General features: G+C 47.3%; 1 protein-coding gene across 4 annotated transcripts in view; it reads left to right on the top strand.

Moving 5' to 3' along the window:
• The window catches only part of PLXNA4 (plexin A4), a 604,081-nt gene that overhangs the window by 399,887 nt on the left and 184,771 nt on the right, over positions 1–19,423 (top strand). For all 4 annotated transcript variants that reach the window (XM_082238689.1, XM_082238692.1, XM_082238690.1 and 1 more), the window contains one exon: positions 12,330–12,430. In XM_082238689.1, coding sequence (XP_082094815.1) covers positions 12,330–12,430 — 101 coding nt within the window. The remainder of the gene's footprint in view (positions 1–12,329; positions 12,431–19,423) is intronic.

The raw sequence follows: 19,423 nt of genomic DNA, 5'->3' as shown, positions 1-19,423 counted from the left end.
ACCTGTGCTGGATCCTCAGGTGGAGGCACCAGCTGAGTCTGCTCTGGCTCCGGAGGGGATGGAGGACCCATTGCCTGCAGGTGCTCCACTCTCAGCCCCGTCAGGGGAAGGTGAGGTTGCCTCTGGGTCCGGTAACCCTCCAGCCTCTCCTGAGCTGCAGAGGCTCAGGGCAGAGAGGCGGAGGGAACTAAGTTCTCGCAGGAGGAGGGCTCGCCTCCAGGCCAGGAGAGGCGAGTCACCAGAGGATCGGGGCCGCCCTATGCCTCGGGGCAGATAAAAGCCAGTCAGCCCCAGTCCCAGGTTGTGGGAGCAACGTTGTTAGTAGCCTGTTCCTGCTCTTCTGCCAGAGTTCCTGACCCCACCTGACTCCCTGCTTTGGACCCAGCTACAGCTTTGACGGACAGACTCAATACCATCGACCTCAGACTGGACTCGGACCTTGCCTCTCGGTTAGCCCCCAGGACCAGCACAGTGGTTCTAGATTGATGCCTGCCTCTCCTTCCTTCCTGATGCCCTGCCCCCTGACAGCCCTGGATTTTTCTAGGCCTGCCAGCATAATCTGAAGTGATCTGTGACTGTCTCAACCAAACTTGGTTGATGTTCCAAACCCTTCAGATATGCCCTGTTTGGCTCAGGACCCCAATATATATATTATTGTAAGTTTGAGGGTGGGGAGAGTCAGTCAGGGTGATGCCCCGAGTCGCTTCCAAATTCTTGGGGTCCTGTATCCCTTGAGGGTTAGGATCTGACAGAGGATTCTGTTTGCTGAACTGGCCAGACAAGTCGCTTTGTAAGACAATAGTCTTAGCTGGCCACTTAAGTGTCCTCATCAGCATCCCAAAAGAATGAGCTACATTTCAAGAGCTTAAGTGATGGTGCCCTCCAGGATAATGGGGGAACCCTTCCTTCCCTCCTCTGCTGATAAGTAGGAGAGTAATAGCTGGAGAGGGACGCGGGTGGCGCTGTCGGTTAAACCACAGAGCCTAGGACTTGCCGATCAGAAGGTCATCGGTTCGAATCCCCGTGACGGGGTGAGCTCCCGTTGCTCGGTCCCTGCTCCTGTCCACCTAGCAGTTCGAAAGCATGCTAAAAAGTGCAAGTAATTAAATAGGTACCCCTCCGGCGGGAAGGTAAATGGCGTTTCCGTGCGCTGCTCTGGTTCGGCAGAAGTGACTCAGTCATGCTGGCCACATGACCCGGAAGCTGTACACCAGCTCCCACGGCCAGTAAAGCGAGATGAGCGCCACAACCCCAGAGTCGGCCACGACTGGACCTAATGGTCAGGGGTCCCTTTACTTGTAATAGCCGGAGAGTAGTATTTGTGAGCTGAGCTTGAAGCAGCCTGGAAGCTGGATACACAGAGACATTCTTGCTCTGAGCTGGATCCAAAGCTTTGACCAATGAAGCAGCAAGATTGGTTGGGGGTGTTAATGCTTTGAGCCACTCCATCTTATGCTCAGGTTCCATATATGTAGGGCTTCCATACGTCCTGGACGTTACCTGGATTTCAATGGGGAATTTCCAAAAGGTGGCGCTTTGTCCTGGATCTTAGGGAAGTCAATCAAAAAATCATTAATTGAAATATGGCAACCCTATACAGTGGTACCTTGGGTTAAGAACTTAATTCATTCTGGAGGTCCATTCTTAACCTGAAACTGTTCTTAACCTGAGGTACCACTTTAGCTAATGGGGCCTCCCACTGTCGCACAATTTCTGTTCTCATCCTGAAGCAAAGTTCTTAACTCGAGGTATTATTTCTGGGTTAGCGGAGTCTGTAACCTGAAGCGTCTGTCACCCGAGGTACCACTGTATATATGTGAGATAAAACCATATATCATAAAGACACCACAGTCTCTACTGATCTTCATTGCAAGAAAAACAAATCCAGGGCAAGTGCCTGGAGTCTTTTGCTGCTCAGAGATTGGAGTGGCATGGAAACCAAGCCTTATGAGGAACAGTTGAAGGAGCTGGGTATATTTAGCTTGGAAAAGGGGAGATTAAGAGGAGATACGAGAGCCATCTACAAATATCTCAAGGGTTGTCACGTGGAAGATGGACCAAGCCTGTTTCCTCCTGCTCCCGGAGGGTAGGACTTGAACCCATGGCATCAAGTTACAGGAAAGGAGATTCTGACTAAACATCAGGAAGAACTTTCCAATAGAAAGAGTCATTCCCCTGGAAGGTGGCAGACTCTCCTTTCTCGGAGGTTTTTAAGCAGAGGTTGGATGGCCATCTTTCGTAGATGCTCAAGATTCCTGCAATGCAGGGGGTTGGACTAGATGACCCTCAGGGTCCCTTACAACTCTACAATTTATGATTCCTACATATATATAGGCGCCAGCAGCCTCACAGGTGCTGTTTCCTGGCCTCAACCTTGCAAAGGCTGGAAGCCATTGATTCCGTATATGTTTGTTTTCACGGTGGGTCTGGAGCCATCCTTTGCTGTGGGAGAAAGACGACGATCCCTCTATAATAATTACCGAGAGCGGCAAATTGCTGCTGTTGCGCGAGCTTTTTCGTTTCCTCCTGTCTTTGGGGCAGCATGAAAGGCTGATTGCTCCCGGAGGGCATGGGCCGATCTCCAAACTTTTGATTCGTGGAGCTGAGTGGAATTAATTGCAGATTTATGTTCCGCCGGCGAAGGGGGAGCGTTTCAGATCTGAGCTGTGATGTGCTGTCTTTGCTTTCTGTTGCTTTCTCTTCAGCTGACGGCCCTTAGGTGGTGTGCCTTTCACTCACGGCTCCATTGTTTCCCGTAGACTCTCCCTTTATTAATTAGAGGGCCTGACACTAAAGCTTGAGTAACTGAGCAGCGTGGTGCAGTTTTAATTAATCTCACTGCTGAGCCGCTGAAGGTGAACGTGTAAAAGGGTCTGGTGTGCTAGCAGTTAGACACAGCAGCGTGACTCGTGCGAGGTCTTCGTGTGTCCACAAGGAGGAGTTCCGGCCTGCTGGTGCAAAAATCTGTCTTGCCGAGAAGGCCATTCCGTTACCTCTTTGATGAATCCCTCCCACTCTCTCAAAATGTTCTAGCTCTTTATCCATCCTTTTTGTGTGTCTCCTGGCCATGTCTTTTTGTGATGGACGGGGAGTCGAGGGTAAATGAGGATAGGATGAAAGGAGAGCCCTGCTGGATCAAGCTGAAGCCCAGGATTCTGTCCACACAGTGGTCGAACAGATACAAGAAGGGTTTGAGTGCAAGAAACCTCTCCCTTTCTGTGGCCTACAGCAACTGGTACTTAAAAACATTGCCACCTCCAACTGTGGCCAAGTGTCCCTGCATGCTTGCTCATAAGAACAGCCTGCTCAATCAATCCAATGACCCATGTAGCTGTTAGAATTCCTGCTCCATGATTGCAGTCATGGGATTTTTGTCTTTCACATGACTCCACAGAGTGGGAAATGATGGAGACAGGATGTTGGTGTTCCTGTGTTCCATGAAGTGGGACTATTGTCCTTTATTCTCTTTTTCTCTTTGCTGTCTGATGCTAGAGAGAGAGGGAGCCACGTTGCAGTGCTCTCTGTGTGTTTATATGTAAATAAAGTAGATTAGCCAAAATGCTGAGTTTCTGACGTCTATCATGCAAGGTGTGCAAACTCTGCAGATCCCTAAGTGTGCCGATGTCTGTTGGCATCGGTTGCTGTGATATTCGGGCTGAAGAAAGCTTATGAAGCTCCCGAACGATTGACCAGGAGGGAGAGAATATGCCAGTCAGGCATGTGTCTCCGCCAGGGTCCTACTCGAGTGTAGGCTGAACTCCTGACGGTAGCATCCTGTTCTTATAGTAGCCAACCAGATACCCGTGGGAAATTAAAATGGTAAATGACCCCTGCAGTGGCAGAGCTTCATGCTCTGGCACTGGGGGGTGGAGAGCAGGTGGGGGCGGGGCTGGCGCACATCCCCGGGGCATGGCGCACCGCCCACAGGGGTGTGACGCGTGTCCTGGGGGTGTGGCATGCCGCCTGCAGGGGCGTGGCACACAGTGTGGGCAGGGGGAGCAGCCGTAATGGCAGCCCACTGGGATCACGCTGCCAGGGCGGTGCGCTCCCCCACACTTCTCTTCCTCCACCAGTGGACCCCTGGACAGTTAAGCCCAGTCAAAGGCAACTATGGGGTTGCGGCGCTCATCTCGCTTTCAGGCCAAGGGAGCCAGTGTTTGTCCACAGACAGCTTTTGGGTCATGTGGCCAGCATGACAAAACTGCTTCTTGTGCATGGAGGAACGTGACAAGTGCCAGAGTGCATGGAAACACCGTTTACCTTTCCGCCTATTTATCTACTTGCACTGGTGTGCTTTCAAACTGCTAGATTGGCAGGAGCTGGGACCGAACAATGGGAGCTCACGCCGTTGCGGGGATTCGAACCGCTGACCTTCTGATCGGCAAGCCCAAGAGGCTCAGTGGTTTAGACCGCAGTGGTGTAGTGGTTAAGAGCGATGGACTCGTAATCTGGTGAACTGGGTTCGCTTCCCTGCTCCTCCACATGCAGCTGCTGGGTGACCTTGGGCTAGTCACACTTCTCTGAAGTCTCTCAGCCCCACTCACCTCACAGAGTGTTTGTTGTGGGGGAGGAAGGGAAAGGAGATTGTTAGCCACTTTGAGACTCCTTTGGGTAGTTATAAAGCAGGATATCAAATCCAAACTCCTCCTCCTCCTCCTCTTCTTCTTCTTTTATCTGTCCTGAACGTCCAATATGCCACTTCATGTCCACCAGTCTAGTGTTATAAGGGAGGGAGAAAAAACCCTCTCTCTATCCACTGTCTCCATGCTATGTGTAATTTTTAAAACTTTTATCATGTTGCCTCTTACCATTTCACTAAACAAAAAGTCCCAAATTGGCAAAAATATATAAATCTAAATCAAATAAGTGTTGGAAATGTAAAGAGAAAGAAGGTTGTTTTTATCATATGTGGTGGCCAGTAAGGTTAAAGCTTACTGGGAAATGATATATAATGAAATGAAAAGGATGTTTAAAATAACGTTTGTAAAAAACAACATCCCAGAAGCTTTCCTTTGGGGAATTACAGTGGTACCTCGCAAGACGAATGCCTCGCAAGACGAAAAACGCGCAAGACGAAAGAGTTTTCCGTTTTTTGAGTCGTTCCGCAAGACGAATTTCCCTATGGGCTTGCTTTGCAAGACGAAACGTCTTGCGAATTCTTGTGAGTTTGTTTCCTTTTTCTTAAAGCCGCTAAGCCGTTAATAGCCGCTAAGCCACTAATAGCCGCTAAGCCGTTAAGCCGCTAATAGCCGTGCTTTGCAAGACGAAAAAACCACAAGACGAAGAGACTCGCGGAACAGATTAATTTCGTCTTGCGAGGCACCACTGTATAGGGACAGAACTACCCAAACTGTATAGAAACTTTGTCATATATGCTACTACAGCAGCAAGACTGTTGCTTGCCTCCAAAATGGAAAGAAGTCGAAGTCCCAGCAAAGGAAGAATGGATACAAAAACTTACGGAATATGCAGAAATGGCGAAACTTACTGGGAAAAACAAGAAATAAAGACGGCAACTTTTTATAAAAGAATGGAAATGGTTTATTGAATATTTACAGATAAATTGTAAACAGATGAGAGCATTATTGTAATAACCTGCAGTTTCATAAGAGTATATCTCTAAAGTAGATGAATTAATGAACAAATTAAGTTAATTTGGATATGCAGAAGATATTAAAAATAAATTTAAGGAACCGCGGAAAGAGTGGGGAGGAATGTTAAAATGACTGTGAAATTATTGAAATGCATAAACCTGAAGATTATAAATAATGTTTTTAAAAAACAGTCCCAGACACTGCAACCTTTATTCATAGCGGACTCATACCATCCCCTTAACCTTTCTGACGTCCCTTTTCCGAACCTTTTCCAAATAACTAGCTCTGTTAGCTGTCGATGCTAAGTTTTCTTTCATGTGTCAGTTGCTGATGGTTCTTTGGATTCTTTATTTATCTTTTCACTTGGCCTGGCCTAGGCAGCCATTCTCACACCTTCAGAGAGAAGGCTGTTCTCAGGCAGCCCTTTAAATATAGGACTGTTCTGTAAAACAGAACTCATGGCCCCTCCGCGCTTCCAATATCCCGTGCACATTCATCTGACCTTTATTTTTTTTAATCAATTTTCTTTTTCTAATCATGAAAGGGCATTGCCGTTTGTACTTCAGGTAGCAACTACATCACTTCTTCCTTGCACTGGGGAAGAGTTCATGGCCAGCTCAGGCACTAAAGGTAAAGGTAAAGGGACCCCTGATCATTAGGTCCAGTCGTGGCCGACTCTGGGGTTGCGGTGCTCATCTCGCTTTATTGGCCGAGGGAGCCGGCGTACAGCTTCCAGGTCATGTGGCCAGCATGACTAAGCCGCTTCTGGCAAACCAGAGCAGAGCACGGAAACGCCGTTTACATTCCCGCCGGAGTGGTACCTATTTATCTACTTGCACTTTGACGTGCTTTCGAACTGCTAGGTTGGCAGGAGCAGGGACCGAGCAACGGGAGCTCACCCCGTCGCGGGGATTTGAACCGCCGACCTTCTGATCAGCAAGTCCTAGGCTCTGTGGTTTAACCCACAGCATCACCCGCATCCCTCAGCTCAGGCACTACCTTTCCTCATACCTTCAAATGCGACAGAACAGTTGCTGTAGGCAGTGGTGGACCATGGCACCTCAATTTCAGTGCCGGCCTGTGCGATGCCAAAATCCAGAGGACCCCCCTCCTCTTGCCTTCCATTGGATGCTGTGGTTATCATGACCCAGAAGACTGATGCCCAGTGCGATCGCACCAATCACTCCACCCTAGATCTGCCTTTGCTGTGTGAGTGATGTGAGTCCCCCACCATTGCTTCACGCTGATCAGCGATGCAACCCAATAGACCCAACTGAAACTGAAATACTTTTTTGTCACTTATATAACTTGTATACAGTGAGATTACACAAGCACCCCCCACTCAGCTCTCTTAGTCTCAATTCCCTTTGTTTACTGACTCACACCCCCCAAACCTGAAAGTCAGTTGCCCTGTTGTTACCTTTTCATTCAGCAGATATTCTTCAAGATATGGCAACCCTACATTCTGACTTGTGTCTGCCTTTGAAAAATAAATAAATGCCTCCAAATAGCAGAGCTAGTTATTTTTCAAGACATCATCACCATGAATCCTGGCCTGTCAGTTCATAGCTCATGTCCCGTAACATTTCTTGGAAAGTACCCATAAGGCACAGGTGTATTCTCCGGCAATCTGTCACTCATTGCTGTTTGGGAGTTTAGTGCTGACGGGATTCAAGGGTGCTTCATCAGGACGCTGCTTCTGCCCCTCCGTGTCAGTTAAAAAATGTCCTCACTCTGCTGACACAGGGATCCTCAGGGGAAAACGTGGCAATGACTGATGACATCGCGTTTGTCCAGCCAGTAGTATTTTTATATCCCCCTGGGCAAAACGGGCCTTTTCTGACCGACGAGGGAGCTTCAGGGATGGCAGATGTTATCTGGAAAGCCATTTCAAAGAAAGCTGGGACTAGACAATTGTGGGTGGGGGGAGCTAATATGATGGGGGGGGTGGAATAAAGAAATGGTGGTGTCAGGGTACTGCCATCGGAACAGGGTAAGGAAGCAGAGGGGGAGCTAGGTTACAGGGAACCTCTGAAAATCTTGCTGAGCAGTTCCTCTTCCTGTGGCGAGGAAAGCCACACCTCCAGTGGGGAAGAGGGGAAAGGACCAGAGGATGCTGCTGGGGGCCTCAGCACCGCTGCTGGCCAAGCCGGCCAGGAGGGAAGCACTCCCCTTCCGTCACCCACGCTGTGCAGAGGTCTAAAGCGCAAAGAAGGAAGGAAAAGGGTGGGGGAGGTGAAGCTCTTATGTTGGGGGAGGTCCCGGAAACGTCCACTCCTGGATTCTGCTAGCGACTGAGGCAGACATGAACTTGTGGCTCTGCACTGTAGTTTTGCACCAAAATAAAACCTGTAAAAGAGAGGTTGGAGTCCTGAATGGTTACTCACGAGCAACCACTATTGCCATCTGACAGGTGGCACGGATTGGGGGAAGGGAGAAGAATAATTACCATTTGCCAAAATGAACTGGTACTGTAAAGATTAAGAATAAGCAGCACAGTGGTACCTCGGGTTAAGAACTTAATTCGTTCCGGAGGTCCGTTCTTAACCTGAAACTATTCTTAACCTGAGGTACCACTTTAGCTAATGGGGCCTCCCGCTGCTGCCGTGCTGCCAGAGCACGATTTCTGTTCTCATCCTGAAGCAAAGTTCTTAACCCGAGGTAATATTTCTGGATTAGCGGAGTCTGTAACCTGAAGCGTATGTAACCTGAAGTGAATGTAACCCGAGGTACCACTGCATTTGTGTTTGTGAAAGGAGTCACAAAATCACAGTGTTGCAAACAGTCAAGTTTCTTGTTTTTGCAGGTCTCCACCTGCAACTTACCTCCATGTGCCCTTTGGGGGAACTAGTTGCCCCAAGTGAGTTTATGCTATAAACAAGGGAGCATTGCGCAAAACTTTTGCTGCATGCAATTGTGTGGATGTGGGAAATGCCAGAATACTCTGGCACTGCTTCCTCGACTTCAGAGGAATCGCCTCATCAGTGACCTTGGAACTGCTCCCTGATTAGTTTCATCCTTGGGGAATAACAGAAGGAAACTCAACTTTGTGCAGATTGGAAACGTGTGCGTGTGTGTGTGTGGAGTTGCATGGCTCGTCGGAATCCCTCTGAATCCAACCGAGCAGCTTTTCGGTGACAGCAATTACGCCCTTAACAGGAATCTGAGTGTCCTGAAAGGCAAAGCTCTTCTGTGTAACCTTGACTCCGCAAAGGCGACTTTATTTACCTGCTCTCCTCTCCTCGTGGCACCTCCGGGAAATCAGACGAGGAGCCTTCCCTTGCAACTTGATTCTTCGAAATGTCATTGCCAGGAGTGCCGGCGTGTGGTGGAGCTGTCCCACTGGACCAGAGAAAGCTCCATGATCATCGCAGCGTGGGAGGAAGCATTTTTAGCACCAAGAGGCTCGGGCTGGAAATGGGTCAGATGTGGGAGAATGGCTGTAAACGTGCCCATAGAAAGCTACCTTTTCCTTCATAGTGGGGAGAAATCATTTGAATCTAGAGGGAGCCTGTTCATCTGTAGTGGCATGATTTTTAACACACAAAGTGATTTGTAAACCCTTGCCATAATAATAATAATAATAATAATAATAATAATAATAATAATAATAATAATAATAATAATAATAATTTATTATTTGTACCCCGCCCATCTGGCCGGGTTTCCCCAGCCACTCTGGGCGGCTTCCAACAAGGACCAAAAATACACTAAAATGTCACGCATTAAAAACTTCCCTGAACAGGGCTGCCTGAATGACTTCTGAATGTCAGGTAGTTTTTTATCTCTTTGACATCTGATGAGAGGGTGTTCCACAGGGTGGGCGCCACTACCGAGAAGGCCCTCTACCTGGTTCCCTGTAGCTTTGCTTCTCGCAATGAGGGAACCGCCAGAAGGCCCTCGGCGCTGGACCTCAGCGTCCGGGCAGAATGATGGGGGTGGAGACGCTCCTTCAGGTATACTGGACCGAGGCCGTTTAGGGCTTTCAAGGTCAACACCAACACTTTGAATTGTGCTTGGAAACGTACTGGGAGCCAATGTAGGTCTTTCAAGACCAGTGTTATGTGGTCCCGGCGGCCACTCCCAGTCACCAGTCTAGCTGCTGCATTCTGGATTAGTTGTAGTTTCTGGGTCACTTTCAAAGGTAGCTCCATGAAGAGTGCATTGCAGTAGTCCAAGCGGGAGATAACTAGAGCATGCACCACTCGGGCGAGACAGTCTGCAGGTAGGTAGGGTCTCAGCCTGTGTACCAGGTGGAGCTGGGAGACAGCTGCCCTGGATACAGAATTTACCTGTGCCTCCATGGACAGCTGTGAGTCCAAAATGACTCCCAGGCTGCGCACCTGGTCCTTCAGGGGCACAGTTACCCCATTCAGGACCAGGGAGTCCTCCACACCCGCCCACCCCCTGTCCCTCACAAACAGTACTTCTGTCTTGTCAGGATTCAACCTCAATCCATTAGCTGCCATCCATTCTCCAACCGCCTCCAGGCACTCACACAGGACCTTCACCGCCTTCGCTGGTTCTTATGAATGTACCTTATGCAGACTTTTGTGTTCCATCTACTGCTTTAGTTTAATTATTGGGGACCACAGTTTTTTAATGATCAGGGACCACAGTTCATTTTTCTGGGACCACAGAGAGCCTCTTTGGTGGTCAAACTTAGGAATGGCAAGAAAATTGATTCGGTTAACGTACAAAGGCAAACCTACCTAATTCGTCCTTTCCAAAACAATAAGAGAACCAAAACACGTCTGTCCTTTAAAATTTTGCAGTGAAGACTGTGAGCCAAGTACTGTGTATGGAAATGCATATATCAGGGTAAAGTGTGCAGGAGAATGCATGTTGTATCAGGGGAATCGCTTTGCAAAAATGTGCCTATAATGCAAAATCTCATACAAATGTGTGCATGCTGGTGAGTTTTCATTAGGACTTTAAGAAAACCACGCATGTAAATTAATGTAAATTAATGTGGAGAAGTGAAAGAAGGTTTAGAGAAGTGGGAAACTGAAATGGGCAGAGTCACCCATTACTGGGCTGTAGAACCTTCTCCCAAGAGAGACTCATCTTGTCTCATCTTACTGGTTTTCCACCAAATGGTGAAAACGTGCCCTAGGGATAGATCTATGGAAGCCTTTGATCACCTGTTTCCTTATTCTGTTGCTGACTTTATTGTTCCCAGTTTTAACGAGAGCATTTAATATGCGTTCCATTTCACAATAGCCTTTTTTATAATGTTTCTGAATTTTATGCATGATGTGCTGTTAATTTTTATTGTTGTTCATTACCTTGAACTTCCTGAAAAGGCAGGGGGTGTGCGTTTGTTAAACATGAATACAAATGAACAAGCCATTTACTGAACCAGACCCTTGGTCGATTTAGCTGAGCGTTGTGTGCTATGAATGGAAGCAGCTCTCCAAAGCCATTTACCACTGCTATTTATTGCATTTTAATCCCGCCAAGGAGTTCAAGGTGGTGTGAATTGTTCCCTCACTTATTTAATTCCCACAACGACCCTGTGAGGGAGGTCAGACTGAGAAGCAGTGAATGGCCCAAGGTCACCCAGTGAGCTTCGTGGTTGAGTGGGGATTTGAACCCAAGTCTCCCAGGTACTTAGTCAAACACTCTGCCCCACAGAGGACCTTAAGGTCCATAAATAGCAATACCCTAGAGGTCCTGGGCCCTAAGGAAGTCAAATTAGCCTCAACCAGAGCCAGGGCCTTTTCAACACTGGCCCCAACTTGGTGGAACTCTCTGTCTCATGAGACCAGGGCCTTGCAAGAGCTGCTCTGCCTGGACTTTGGTTTGGACTCAGTCTGACCCTTATGTTTCCCTCCCTTTATGGTCTTGATTTATCAGCTATTTTAAAATGCGGCTGCATTTTAAATTGCATTTTAACCTGTATTTTAAATTGTGTTTTTTCCCCTTCCTCTTTTCCCGCTATTATGTTTTTATTGTCATTTTATTGGTGTTAGCCGTCCTGAGCCTGGCTCTGGCCAGGGAGGGTGGGGTATAAATATAATTATTTATTATTATTGTTGTTGTTGTTTAGTCGTTTAGTCGTGTCCAACTCTTCGTGACCCCATGAACCAGAGCACGCCAGGCACTCCTTTCTTCCACTGCCTCCCGCAGTTTGGTCAAACTTATGTTAGTAGCTTCGAGAACACTGTCCAACCATCTCGTCCTCTGTCGTCCCCTTCTCCTTGTGCCCTCCATCTTTCCCAACATCAGGGTCTTTTCCAGGGAGTCTTCTCTTCTCATGAGGTGGCCAAAGTCTTGGAGCCTCAGCTTCAGGATCTGTCCTTCCAGTGAGCACTCAGGGCTGATTTCCTTAAGAATGGAGGTTTGATCTTCTTGCAGTCCACGGGACTGTCAAGAGTCTCCTCCAGCACCAGAATTCAAAAGCATCAATACTTTGGCAATCAGCCTTCTTTATGGTCCAGCTCTCACTTCCATACATCACTACTGGGAAAACCATAGCTTTAACTATACGAACCTTTGTTGGCAAGGTGATGTCTCTGCTTTTTAAGATGCTGTCTAAGTTTATCATTGCTTTTCTCCCAAGAAGCAGGTGTCTTTATTATTATTATTATTATTATTATTATTATTATTATTATTATTATTACTGGGAGGTATACATGAATAGGTTTTGAGTCTCCAGGGCTTCACAACACTGTCTGGAATTACAAATCAAACGCAAACTCAGCATGACTCTTCTCCCCTTGTCGTCCACAGCTCACCCGAGTGCCGGTGGAGTCCTGCGGACAGTACAAAAGCTGCAGCGAGTGCCTGGGCTCAGGGGACCCCCACTGCGGATGGTGTGTGCTCCACAACGCGTAAGTGTGTGGGTCGCAGGGTCGAGGGATGGGTGGGGGCGCGGCAGGGGCAGCAGGCCCCAGGGCTTCCTTCCCATTTCCTTCCTCCCCAACCTCACATTTTCTCACTGCCGGCTGTGACACAGAACAAAGCTGCAAATGGACACAGCAGCCGTCCCCGGTGTGACGAAGGCAGTCGTTCGGAAAGGCAGCCTGAGAGTTCCAGCTTCAGAAAGAGAGAGGCAGCGTTGCTTTCTGAAGATGGAGAAATGTGTCCTTCGGTAGAATTTAAAGGACAAAAACAATTGTCACGGCGAAAGTCAGGGAACCTGTACCCTGCTTCTTCTCACTGATAGAAAAAAGACAGTCATGGAACTGAGAAATCGCACAAAACAAATGAAATACTGTGAAAATCCCTGAAACGAGAAGTAATTGACTAGAAATATTATCTTGTGGAAATAAACTAAATAATAAAAATCCAAAAGTTTAAGGAAAACAATTAGAAAAACCTAAAATTGAACAAAGCCTTAACGGGATGCCAGCTACAAACCTCGTTTCACTGAACTATTCAGTTTCCTCAGAAGGAAATAGAAAAATCATAAACTTTAAATGACCAAAATTTCAAAAAAAGGGTAGAAGCCCCCAAAATTCTGAAGTATTATAATCCTGGCTCGACATAGGTAAAGCAAAGCGCAGTAATAAAGGATTGAGGACTCAAAGGCACAGTTTCTAATACTGAATTTACAAAAAAGGGTTTGAAAACCTAAATGGCAAGTTTTAAACACAGCCCAACTTGAAGGAAGCAAAGCACAGTAATAGAAAGTTGAGGACTCAGCTTGTGAAAATTCTAGTGCTGCTTTTACAAAAAGGTTTAAAAACCTAAAAGGCACAAATTCAAAGAAAGAAATACAAGATAAGCGGTTTTTAAGCAAACTCAAGAACAGGGCTGAAACGCTCTGCTCACTGAGCTCAAACAAAAAGCATTCTGTGTGGTGCCTTTGAGACTAAGGGACCATCTATCCTATAGACTTAAACTGGTCTATTAATTAAAATAATTAATTTCCTTTGCGACGGACCCCTTTTCCTGCAGCATAGGCTGCTGTCTGCTTGTAGCTCGCTAAGATCTGTATTGCTTAAGTGGATCTGGGGGGAGCTGGTGGGCAAGGGAGCGGGGAGCTGCCTCAAAGCAGCGAGATCGCATCTGTGGGCTGCCTAAGTCTCTGATGCATTGAGGCGGTCTGGCAAAGGCCCCCTAAGATGCCAAAGCAGGCCTGGAGATAGAATTTGCTCTGCACTCCGAGCCTTGATGGAAACATATGCTGCTGCTTTTGCTCTCTCTGCGTGGAGTCTCTGGGACTGATGTCCAGAAGAGCAATTTGCAGCTTACACTGTTTCAAAGGCTACCCCAGGGCGCCAGCAGTCAATGCAAAAGCAGCCGTGAGACTGCGGTAGCTTGAGCGCTGGAGAGAGCTTTGGCTATTGGACGCATTGCTTTCCTTTCCTGGCTCCCTCCTCTGCTTGAGAGATTGACTTCTCTTTCCTAGGGGCGGCCTGGCATGGATCGGGGAATTGATTTCTGCGACTCTTCTGTCCTAACCTTACAGGGGGGAATTTGAGTCCGTGTGTGCAGAGGAGAGGGGGAGAGGAGAGAGAGAGAGAGAGAGAGAGAGAGAGAGAGAGAGAGAGAGAGAAGGCAGCTTGGAAAATAAGGGGGCATTGATTGGGTTTTACGTGGCAAAGAGGGGGATCTGGGAAAAGCGGGCCATCAAAGCTTCAGAGTGCAGTATCTTTTGCCTGCATCTAATTCTCAGGTGCTCTCCTCCATCTCCTCTCACTGCCTCCCGCCGCCCAACACACACACAGAAACACACACACACCATCCAAAGCCTCAGAGGCCACGATACAGGGGCCTCTTTAACCTGCAATGTCTTGCTTGGAGGGTGCAAATCGGAAAGATGTCCAATTAGCTGCCATGGAGGTCTCCGGGGCAGGAGAGGGGAAGTGAAAAAGGAAACCTGACTGAAAAGTTAATAGCTGGCTTAGGAAGGAGAGAGAGAAAGAAGGAGCAAGACTCTGCCTAGGCAACTGTGGTGAGCAATGTCTGAGTGCAAGGTCACGGCAATGAAATGGGACTGGAGGGCATTTTCTTGGCAAGGTCTATGCCTAGATTCAGAATCTGGTGCCCAGCAGGGTACTGTTTTGCTGCCTGCCAGCTACACTCCTCTGCTCCCTTTTTTGAAGGTCTCTGTATACAAGGCCCAATTCCAGGAGGGTCTTGCAATACCTGGAAGACTGGGGTTTGCCTGCAAGCTGTGACCATGTTATCCCTTGACACTTGATAGCTGTGTTTTTAGATTCCTCCTGAGTCTCCTTCTTGACCTCCACAGTCACTGGCTTGGCCAGATAGAGTATCTTGTCTTCTCTTCCCACTTCTGTTGGCCCAGCAACTGAGGACTGTGATGTCACAATTCCCTGTGACATCGCAGCTCACCAGCCAACGGCATCCACCAACCAGGTGTCCTACATCCTAGAGCATCCTTTGTTAAGTTGAAGGTAAAACGTGCTTCCCTTAAAAACAAAATCAGTGAGGACGCAGAGCTCAGGCAAGCTGGCAGCCAGGACTCATTGCCTTGAATAAACAGCCTAGGGGAAGATATTATAAGGAAACTCCTCCTATGGGGATTTCAGATCAGGGAATGTGGACACCTGGGAAGGCTGCAGCCCTCCAGGGGATAGTTTAAACATGTCATCCTCAATCACCTCACATTGACAGAGCAAGCTCAGGTAATTCCTCATGCAACACATAATTAAACTGTGGATCTCGCTTCCAGATTAGGCATTGACGTTCACCAACCAGGATGGCTTTAAAAGAGGATTATATTAGTTCATGGAGGATGGGGCGATCGATGGCTGCTAGCCATGATGGAGGATGTGCTGTGCCTCAACCCTGCACCTGTTGTAAGCCAGAAAATAGCTCATCTCCTGAGTTTACGCCAATAAAGCTCAGAAATGTGAGGAGTTAGGAGTCCAGCATTGTTTATTGCGAAGCAATAGGTTACAATCGGATCGTTCCGCAAAACTGCAACCCTGCCCAGCAGGCCCAGGCAGTGGTATTCATAACATTTCAAACAAAGCATTTCAATTTTCACCGATCATATACATCATTACCTCATTTCATGTTTTACACATGCACAATAAGCACTAGCAATTTCCCCACTGTGTTCTGTTACATTGTGTTAGTGTGTTTGTTGGTAAAGGTAAAGGGACCCCTGACCATTAGGTCCAGTCATGGCCGACTCTGGGGTTGCGGCACTCATCTCACTTTATTTGCCGAGGGAGCCAGCTTCCGGGTCGTGTGGCCAGCATGAACAAGCTGCTTCTGGCGAACCAGAGCAGTGCACGGAAACGCCGTTTACCTTCCCGCCAGAGCGATACCTATTTATCTACTTGCACTTTGACGTGCTTTCGAACTGCTAGGTTGGTAGGAGCAGGGACCGAGCAACGGGAGCTCACCCCGTCGCGGGGATTCGAACCACTGACCTTCTGATCGGTAAGTCCTAGGCTCTGTGGTTTAACCCACAGTGCCACCTGCATCCTCATAAAGTAAGAGGCTACCATAACTTCTGTATTAGAAGCACTCTCAAGGATTTACAGGGGTACATTTTGTCACATTTACTGTGGCCCTTTGGGCCACTGCCACACACCCGCTGGAATTCTAAATAAATTCTCAATCACCCCGAGAAAGATGCAGGGGGAAAAAGGGGGAACTTAATACTTTCAGGAAATTGTAGGGTATTTTTTGGCTCAGCGCTACTCCTGGAAGGTCTGGACTATGCTGATGAAGCCTGTTTGGGTTGGAGAGTATGCATTTCACGTCTCCTAGCTTTCCAAGAGTTTCTTAGCAAACTTTCCTCAAAGGGGAGGAAAACTCCATTGAAGCCGCTGATCTCAGATTATTTTGTCGGGCTGGGAGGAGGGAAGGTTTTAATTTTACCCTTTCAACTTTTCCCTTCCCTTCTGCTGCCTCGGCCATGGAAATAAATATTGTCTGGTCTCGGCGGGTAACTCAATCCTGCCATTCACAGGCAGGTCTTCATCGATCGACCTCCGCTTTACCTTTCTTGGTCAAAGTCTTGCGAGCTGCTAAGCGGGGCCGCAGGTAATCCTAGCTGCCTTCAGAGGCTGTGATAAAAATCAGGCTCTTTGAAAGCCTTTCTCCCTTTCCTTTCTGAATGCCGCTCTGCCTTGGCAACTCCCTTTGATGACTGCTGCAGGAGGGTGCAGCCCTTCTCGGATCCTGGCAAGCTGAACTTGGGGCAGACTCGTGGCAATTCGTTCATTTTTATTTACCTGATCTCGATGGCTTTAAAAGAGAATTCGACAACTTCTTGGGGGAGAGGGCTAACACTGCTTACTTGCCACAGTGGTTGTGCTGGAGACAGCAATGCTTTTGAATACGATACGACAACGATATGATAACCTTTATTGTTATTGTCCCATGCAGAACAACGAAATTGGAAAAATCTACATCAAACATTCAAAAACCCACAAGCCTGCTATCCCAGCCTATATACTCACATAAAGACTACCTTACACTGCGTTTAAAACCAAAATCGCATTTGGGTAGAAACTGTTTCTCAGGCAGCTAGTCCTAGTCTTCATAACCCTGTACCTTCTTCCAGCAGGCAGAAGCTGAAAGAGGTAATTTCTGGGGTGCGCACTATCCTGCACTATCTCTGCAGCTTTCTTATGGCACCTGGAAGCATGTTAGGTGCTTTTGCATTGAATTTGGGCATGGAAATCCACTGGTTAATTCTGCTTTACTTTTCATTTGTCAGAAACCTACTTGCATGGCAAGGTCCCGACCCCCCCCCCAGTAATTGAAATAATAATAATAATAATAATAATAATAATAATAATAATAATAATTTATTTATACCCCGCCCTCCCCAGCCAGAGCCAGGCTCAGGGTGGCTAACACCAGTAAATTACAGTAAAAACATAATAGGGGATTTAAAATACAGGTTAAAATGCCATTTAAAATGCAGCCTCATTTTAAAAGTAGCCCGTTGATCAAAACCATAAGGGGAGGGAAACATAAGGGTCAGACTGAGTCCAAACCGAAGGCCAGGCGGAACAGCTCTGTCCTGCAGGCCCTGTGGAAAGATGTCAAGTCCCGCAGGAGAGTCCGTAACCCCACCTCCTCCTTAAGGCAGAAGTGGCTTTCCCAAAAACTGCAGCGGATGAACTTGAGATGAAGATGTTGTGGAGAACTGAATAAATTTCCTTATTCAGCCTCTCTGTAACATGATTTGTAAGTCAAAAGCCTGAGCCGTTTTAGGCATATCTCCTCCAGGCAAACGATCTGTTTGCTTTCTGCTTGCCTGACTATTTGAGCTGCTTCCCTTTCTTTCTCCCTCCTTCTCCTTTCTCTTATTCCTTTTTGGATGTGCCAAATTCAACACCGTTTTCTTAACAGGCCCACACTGCAGCATAAAATTTGATTTCATGGGATTCATTATTTGCACCTCCAGACAACCAAAGACGAGCTCAAAGCCACTTGCAACAAGAAGAATGCACCGACCAATAAAAGCACTCCCTGAAACAAAGTAAATATGCAATAACAGTATAGCTGGCAACGAAACACTTTGGGCTGGCCCTGTCTCTGTGCAGCCCCAGAAATGAGAGACCTGGATGTGAAAGAGTGTCTCTGCTAGGGATCCCAGAGAATTCCTGCCAGTCAGATGTAGACAGTGCAGAACTAGTGAGACCAATGGCTTACCCGCCAACATTTTTCAAATAAAATAGGGACATCGTATTCCATAATATTATTATTTATACTCCACCCATCTGACTGGATTGCCCCAGCCACTCTGGGCAGCTTCCAACATATATAAAAACAGAATAAAACATTAAACATAAAAAACTTCCCTAAACAGGGCTGCCTTCAGGTGTCTTCTAAAGGTTGTAGAGTTAGTTTTCTCCTTGGTTCGGGGATTGCATAGCTCCATACCTTCCAACATTTCTTTGATGAAAATAGGGATGTCCCTAGGACATTCCAGGATCAAATCAGAAACTAGGATGGCTTCTGTAAATCTGGGTCTATCCCTGGGAAATAGGGATACTTAGTCTGGGATAAGACTCTAGGACCAACCCAGGAGGTGTGATAATATTAGCATGGAGACTTAGGGGCTAAGGAAGGTTGGAAGATTCAGGACATACAAAGAAAGTATCGTATTTTTCACTCCATAAGACGCACCTGACCATAAGACGCACCAAGTTTTTAGAGGAGGAAAACAAGGGAAAAAAATATTCTGAACGAAACAGTGGATGTATGATTTTTGCGGTTCATGCTGTGGCCACAGACATGATATGTGATTTGACGGTGAGTTTGGGGTAGCCCAGTGCAAAAATCCTGAGAATCCATGTGGATCCGTGCTTTGTAACCACGTTTTTGCGCCATTGCGGCCCCACGAAACAGTGGGTGCGTGATATTTTTGGTGCAAGCTATAGCCATGAACATGCTATGTGATCTGATGGTGAATTTGGGGTGACCCAATGCAAAAATCCTGAGGATCCATGTGCTTTTACCTCCCCCCCTCTCAGGCAGCCTCTTTTATCGCTAGAGTCCCTTATCTCCCTCCCGATCACTTGCTGATCAGCTGATCAGCAGCTTCATTTCAACACCCCCTTCCCTCTTTTTAAAAATAAAAGCATGATCTGCTTTTCGCCCCTGGGCAATTCGGCTCCAGGGACCACACATTCGCTCTATACAACGCACAGACATTTCCCCTTACTTTTTAGGAGGAAAAAAAGTGCGTCTTATGGAGCAAAAAATACGGTACTTCTTCATGCAGTGCATAGTTAAACTGTGGAACTCCTTCCACAGGAGGCACTGGTGGCCACCAACCTAAATGGCTTTACAAGATGATTAGACAAATTCACGGAGGAGACAGCTATCGATTTCTACGCTCTGCCTCCACTGCTTCTGAGTACCAGTTGCTGGAGACCATA

This window comes from Podarcis vaucheri (assembly GCF_965113315.1).
Source record: "Podarcis vaucheri genome assembly, chromosome: 10".
Classification (NCBI taxonomy): Eukaryota; Metazoa; Chordata; class Lepidosauria; order Squamata; family Lacertidae; genus Podarcis; species Podarcis vaucheri.
Note: the sequence above shows the minus strand (reverse complement) of the source record. Positions and strands in the feature narration are given on the sequence as shown.